The following is a 7,510-nucleotide window of genomic DNA, read 5'->3' as shown; positions in this document are numbered from 1 at the left end:
AAAAAAGTTTATGGGATGATGCCCCAAAGAAGTCAGCGGTTTGCAAGTGAATAACTCATTTTAAGAAGGGATGAAATAATATTGAATATGAAGCCCTTAGCAGCAGTTCATCCACATCAGTTTGAGAGGAAAAAAATTAATCTTGTCCATGCCCCAATTGAAGAGGACTGATAATTAACAGTAAAAACAAATGTCAACATCATGGACTTCTCAGTTGGTTCGGTTAACAGAATTCTGACTAAAAAAGTAGAACAAACATTCCACTTGATGGGTGCCAAAACCATTGGGCCCAAATCAGCTACAGACAAGAGCAGAGCTTTCTATGAAACTTTAAACAAGTGGGATCAAGATCCTAAAGCATTTATTCAAAGAATTATAACAAAAGTTGGAACATGGCTTTACTGGTATGACCCTGAAGACAAAGGAAAATAAAAGCAAAGATTAGCGGGAGTTGGAAGTGACCAGTCAAAGCATAAGCTGACCAGTTAAGAGCAAATGTCATGTCAACAGTTTTTGGTGGACGCACAGGTATTTTGCTTGTTGACTTTCTGGAGGGCCAGAGAACAATAACATCTGCTTATTATGAGAGTGTTTTGAGAAAGTTAGTCAAAGCTTTAGCTGAAAAATACCCAGAAAAACTTCACCAGAGAGTCCTTCTTCACCATGACAATGCTCCTGCTCATTCCTTTCATCAAACAAGGGCAATTGTTCAAGAGTTTTGATGGGAAGTCATTAGGCATCCACCCTGCCATCATGATTGGGCTCCTTTTGTCTTATTTACATCTCCTAATCTTAAAAAATCTTTAAAGGACATGAATTTTTCTTCAGTTAATAATGTAAAAAAGACTATATTGATGTGGTTAAATTCCCAGGAAACTCAGTTCTTCAGGGATAGACTAAGTGGCTGTCATTGCTTACAAAAGTGTCTTGAACTTGATGGAGTTTATGTTGAGAGATAAAGTTTATATTTTCATCTTTTAGTGTCACCTTCCACAAACTTCTTAAAGTTCAATCATAACTAAAAAATCCTCACATGCTCAGATAAGAAACACATTTCTCAACCAGTTTTTCTCAGATATTAAAGTGCATACAAATCACCCAAGAATCTTGCTAACATGCGGATTTTGATTGACTCATTCTGGGATATGTTGAAATCCTGCATTTCTGACAAGCTCCCAGGAAGTGTTGATGCTGCTGGTATTTCCATCACACTGTGAATAGCAAGATCCAAACTAATTCATACATCAGAAAAGATGACACAGTGGAAATCGAAAAGTGTTTATTTTTAGGTGAATGATTATGATAATGAAACACTACATATCAAAACTTAGCAAGTGTAGCTAATGCATATATAAAGGGAAAATTAGTCTTATCCACTTGGTTATACTGAGGAAAAGCAGAAAATTTATGAGATAACACAAATAATAAGTTAGAAAACCGTAACAGAATAAAATAAAAGGATGTTCAAAGAAAAGAAGATAAAGCTGAGAGGATAAAATAAATATTTTCTAATTTTCACATTTAAAATAAAATATAATTAAATAAAAATCAAACATAGAATCAACAAAACTAAAAGTTGATTTTGAAAGGACAAATTAATTAACTTGTCACAGGAATGACAAAGAAAAAAACGAAAACACATTATCCATATGAGGAATAAATCATGTAGCCATCGCTACAAACTCTATAGATAGCAAAGAGATCAAAGAACATATTGGGAGTAACTTTATGCCAAAAATCAAATTTAGAAGAAATAAACAATTACTTGATGTGATTCAAGAAGAAATTGAAAATCTGACACTTCTAAATTGTTAGGGAAATTAAATTCCTAAAATTCAGTTGAGTTTTTCTGTTACATTCCAGTGTCTGATCCCTAGCTCTACGGGTTTCAAGAGATAGTTGCAGAAGCAGCAGAAATATATCCTTGCTCTTATGTTATAGCTACCATGATGTGTTCTTGAAGTTCAACATGTCTAATCACAGACTTCTGTTAAACTACCTTCCTGCTTGTGAAAGAACTAGAAGATTTTCTGCTGGACCAGTTTGCTGGGATTGTTCTGGAAGTCATTCTGGGAGACCAGTCCCACAGTCAGCTTCTAAAGAGAGTTTATAAGCACATAATTCTGCATATTAGAAATATTTCTGTTGAAAATAGCTAGTGTTTTTCATTTCCCAACTGATACACATAAGTGCAACACCTTGCACATGTGACTAATTTGTCTTTTTACAAAATTATTCTACACTGTTGATAGATTCATTCCATGTACACATGCAACATACTTAATTTTTCACAACTTTCCAATTCTTATTAATTCAAGTTTTTGTTCCCTAATAACTGTGCTGCTCTTCTTACTGGTACTCTCAATATTGTTATTGCTTTTGGACTAGCAAGACTTGATAAGGTTATTTTAATGCATCTTAAAACACCAGAAACCAATTAATATGTGATATTCTGGATTAATTAATTAATCAGGATTAACTGATTCTAAAGGGCTGTTAATTCTATCTCTTGATATTTACAAGTAGTAAGTAACTACGTATGCCTAAGCTTGATTATTTTGTTCATGGAAGTAAAATACACATTTCATAAATTTAAAGTTCATAAGAAGATTTGCTTTTAGTTTTAAAAAATTACAGTTTAGTTTGGACAAAACGGAGAAGTCATTGGTAACTAATGAAATCCTAAAAAGATGTGAATTTCAGGAAGGCAAGGAACCAGGGAATCTCTTGAAACTGGAACAATGAGTGATTTTCAGAGCCAATGAGCTTCAATATCTGAGTTTCTTAGGAAAAGTCCTAAGCATTTGATTGGTAGGTTTGGTTCTGTTACCCCTGGATCAATCAGCTATACCCAAGGAATCTGAGCAGTACACCATAAAAATTGCTGCTTTTAATTAGTTCAACCATTATGGAAGACAGTGCAGTGATCCCTCAAAGACCTAAAATTAGAAATACCATTTGACCTAGCAATCCTATTATGTGGTATATATCCAAAGGAATATAAATGCCCATCATTTGGGCATTTGGATAAAGACTGGATAAAGAAAATGTGGTACCTATATACCATGGAATACTATGCAGCCATAAAAAAGAATGAGATCGTGTCCTTTGCTGGGGTATGGATGGTGTTGGAGGCCATTTTCCTTAGCAAACTAATGCAGGAACAGAAAACCAGATACTGCATGTTCTCACTTACAAGTGGGAGCTAAATGATGAGAACACATGGACACACAGAGGGGCACAACACACACCGGGGCTTACTGGAGGGCGGAAAGTGAGAGGAGAGGATCAGAAAAAGTAACTAACGGATACTAGACTTAATAGCTGGGTGATGAAATAATCTGTACAACCAGCCCCCACGACACACATTTACCTATGTAACAAACCTGCACATCCTGCACATGTATCCCCGAAGTTAAAAAAAGTTTTTTTAAATTGCTACTTTAAAAGGATGTGGGAATCATTGTAAACTGAAAAGTTAAAGATATGCCAAGAGTATTAGTCCACAAACTTGTTTAACAAACATTTACTGAGTTTGTATTTTGATCCAATACCCATGCTGGCCACTGGACATACCAGTACAAACAAGACAGAATCTTTATTCTCCTCTAGCTCTTCTAATTCTCATGCACTAAGCGCCAATCTTAGCACAACTGGCTGACAATTAGTGAATCAAATATCTAACTCTTATCCTACTCCAACATTAAGAAAGAGACATGCAGCTGGGCACAGTGGCTCACGCCTATAATCCCAGCACTTTGGGAGGCCAAGGTGGACGGATGAATTGAAGTCAGGAGTTCAAGACCAGCCTGGCCAACATGGTGAAACCCAGTCTCTAATAAAAATACAAAAGTTAGCTGGGCATAGTGGCCTGTGCCTGTTGTCCCAGCTACTCTACCTGAAAGCCTGAGGCAGGAGAATCACTTGAACCTGGGAGGGGGAGGCTGCAGTGAGCCAAGGTCTTGTTACTGCAATCCAGCCTGGGAAACAGAGTGAGACTCCATCTCAAAAAAAAAGAAAAAGAAAAAATAAAAAAAAGAAAAAGAAAAAGAAAGGGCTTGCTCTTTCTTTCTTTTCTTATATATCTTATGTTTTTCTCCAGGATCAAGAGCAAGGAATTTGTTGCAAAGAGGTGTTCAAGAAAGGGTGTTTTCAAGCAGAGTCAGAAAAAACACAGCTACGGCGAGCAGCACGCAAATCTACTTTGGCTGCACTTCATTGCTCATGGCCTAAGGCCATGAAGAGGCCAATAAAGGCTGGAGCTCAGGAGCATCAGCCCAGATCCAAGGCTTCCTCTCTGGCACCCAACCATGAAGCTCCTTTTTCCTATCTTTGCCAGCCTCATGCTACAGTACCAGGTGAACACAGGTAATGTGGATTACCAGGTTTAAGATGGGTAGATGTGAGGAACCAAGGATTTGGCTGCCCATGACAATGGAAACTCAGAGAGACTGAAAGATGAGATGTTCAAAACGATGGCTGAAGAGCTTACCTATTGTATCAGTCATGCATTGATACATTCTCATAGGCCCCAACTCCCAGACTGTGTCCGATGGGAATACCCAGGAAGCTACAGAGAAAGCAGGGTATTTTTTGTATATTCAGGAACTATCCAAAATATAATGCTGCCTTCCTGCCCTGTATCTATCTATCATGCGAAGACCCAGCCCAGCCTTTTAGCTGTACTTCTATCTTAAACCATCTCTCTCTCTCTTTTTTTTTTTAAGTTCTGGGGTACTTGTGCAGGATGTGCAGATTGTTACATAGGTAAACGTGTGTCACGGCTATTTGCTGCACCTATCAACCCATCGCCCAGGTATTCAGCCCAGCATGCATTAGCTATTTTTCCTGATGCTCTCCCTCCCACAACAGGCCCCAGTGTGTGTTATTCCCCTTCCTGTGAAACCACTTCTTGAAGCAAAGGTTCCTATCAGTTTGTGCTTTGGTGTAGAAAGGAGGCAGTTCTTCTCCTCATGCTAAAAAAACAAACAAACAAACAAACAAACAAACAAACAAAAAAAACCAAACAAAAAAAAACCCAACAACAACAAAAAAAACTTTCTCAAGATCCAGTAAACAGGCCTGTGTTCTCCATTTTGAATTCTTTTAGGTTTTCCAGAGCCTTATGCCCTCTCTCAGCCTTGGTCTTCCTGAAAACCCCCCAAACCACCATATGGGCATCTAGGAATGCATTATGGCAAAAGCCTAAGCCAGAAGAGTAACTATTGGTTTTGGAAAAGAAAGGAGAAGCATTGAGATTTGTTTCAGAATACAGGAATCATCCAGCTATTTGAAATAATGAGCAATGGGTAGGGGCAGGAAAAGTGAAAGAGTCAAAGTTTCTAATGTTTTTGTCTTGGAACCCTAGGTAAAGGGTAGTACTATAAGTAAGTATGGCTGTATCATCTTGGGTAAAGTCACTTAACCACTTTGAACTTCAATTTCCACATGAGTATAATGGGGTTAATCAATGCAGCTGCTTCCCATATAATAATTTTTCTGTTTTGTATTTGATGAGAAAACAATGTGGAAATGTATGCAAACATGCTTCAAAAATTAGCAGATGCTACATAAATCTCTTGTAATTTATGGAAAAATCATTAAGTTATTAAGAGGAACAAGGGAGAAAGGTTTCTTGATTCAGAAAAAAAAAAAATGAGATGTTGGGATGGAAAAGTCATTCAGCAGATAAAGAACTAAGCTGAGCAGGGAATTTAGAATTATAGATAACCACACAGAAGTGACCTTGGTAGAGATGAGGTTAAGGCTATGATAACGAACAAGACTTCTGAGGGATAGTGTGTCCAAAAAGGCTAGAAGAGATGGAAGAACACCATGCTTCAGGAATCACAGATCTGGCATTGTTGAGAAGAGAGAAGTCATGGACTACTGGGTTTGGCGAACAGCTAGGACTCCTGAAAATTCTATTGATTCCTGAAAATTCTATTGATTCTCTTTTGAACTTCTTTCTTAGTTTTATGATAGACTTTGCTCTCATTGGTATTTCCCAAGACTATGGAGATGGGATAGTGATGTCCTACAGGTATCTAAGATGCTAAGTTGAAGGTCTAAAATTCTATCCTAAAAGCAAATAATTATTCTATCCGCTATATGTCCTTTGCTTCTTAAAGTTATTCAAGAGAGGCAGACTAAATAGGAAAGTTATTTTGAATTCAAGAGGGGCATAGAGCCTCTCTTGGCCTGCCCATTTGCCTTGAACAACATTCCTAAACACCGGGCTTTCAATTTAGTATAAATAAACTCTTAGTCTGTCCATCTCCCACTAGCAGTTTTAATATCATCTCTAGTTATTAACCTTGACCCAATGTTTTTCTCTTTTTTATGCAGAATTTATTGGCTTGAGAAGGTGTTTAATGGGTTTTGGGAGATGCAGGGATCACTGCAATGTGGATGAAAGAGAGGTACAGAAATGCAAGATGAAAAAATGTTGTATTGGACCAAAAGTGATTACGTTGATTAAAAACTACCTGCTATATGAAACACCCAGTATACTTGGTGAAGACGTCCGAGAAATGCTAAAACATGCCAAGAATTCTAGTGCTGTGATACCAAGAAAACACATTTTATCTGTTCTCCCCCAAATCAAGAGCACTAGCTTTTTTGCTAATACCAACTTTGTCGTCATTCCAAATGCCACCCCTGTGAACTCTGCCACCACCAGCACCATGACCCCAGGACAGATCACGTACACTGCTACTTCTAACAAGAGTGACACCAAAGAAAGCAGAGATTCTGCCACTGCCTCCCCCCAACCAGCACCACCTCCAGCAAACATACTGCCAATACCATCACCGGAGCTGGAGGAAGCAGAAGAGCAGTAATGCGGAACTTTCCCTTAAAACTCCAAGTTCCTCCTACTGTTGCTATCTATAAAATGACATAGAACTGTTTCTTCTGTCATCAGTCATTCAATAAATACTGTTTGAGCACCTATAGTTTATGTAATGTTATCATTCTCACAAGAGCCTCACAGAGGAGGCAGAGATAGGGAAGGATGGAATTTTTTAAGTTTAGATGCCCAGGAAAAAGTGAGCATCAGGAATTGACTACAGCATCGAGTTTGTCCCATGGACGGCCTAGATTAGGCCTCTGTAACAAGCATTTATGGTGTTTTTTTCCTGGAGCAATAGTAAGGAAAGCATCAGGAGATGTATTTTCTTTTCTCATATATTTAGGAGGAAAGGCCCACATGCAAAGTAGAATGTGGAGAAATCAGAAAAAGATTAAATTAATTGTAATAATATATTTTATTGAATGCAATATATCCAAGATATTATGTTGACATGTACTCAATGTAAAAATTATTTATGAGAGAGTTTTTTTTTTGGATTACATCTTTGAAATCTCCTATGTGTAATTACACTTAGAGTACATTTCTATTGATGTTAGCCACATCTCAAGTGCTTATAGTCACATATGGATAGAGGATTCTATAGCATATGGAACAGCACAAGTCTAGAGAGTTTTAGGGCACAAGTAGCTATAGGAC

General features: G+C 37.6%; 1 protein-coding gene across 1 annotated transcript; it reads left to right on the top strand.

The window, feature by feature from the left end:
- The first annotated feature begins 4,279 nt into the window (after window positions 1-4,279).
- Window positions 4,280-6,954, top strand: DEFB129 (defensin beta 129). Its single transcript, XM_003941005.4, has 2 exons — window positions 4,280-4,368; window positions 6,349-6,954. The coding sequence occupies exons 1-2, from the start codon at window positions 4,311-4,313 to the stop codon at window positions 6,840-6,842; spliced, it is 552 nt and encodes a 183-aa protein (XP_003941054.2). The 5' UTR covers window positions 4,280-4,310; the 3' UTR covers window positions 6,843-6,954.
- Window positions 6,955-7,510: the final 556 nt, after the last annotated feature.

This window comes from Saimiri boliviensis, chromosome 9, assembly GCF_048565385.1.
Source record: "Saimiri boliviensis isolate mSaiBol1 chromosome 9, mSaiBol1.pri, whole genome shotgun sequence".
NCBI lineage: Eukaryota > Metazoa > Chordata > Mammalia > Primates > Cebidae > Saimiri > Saimiri boliviensis.
The sequence above is the reverse complement of the archived record's forward strand: the minus strand, read 5'-3'. Positions and strand labels throughout refer to the sequence as shown.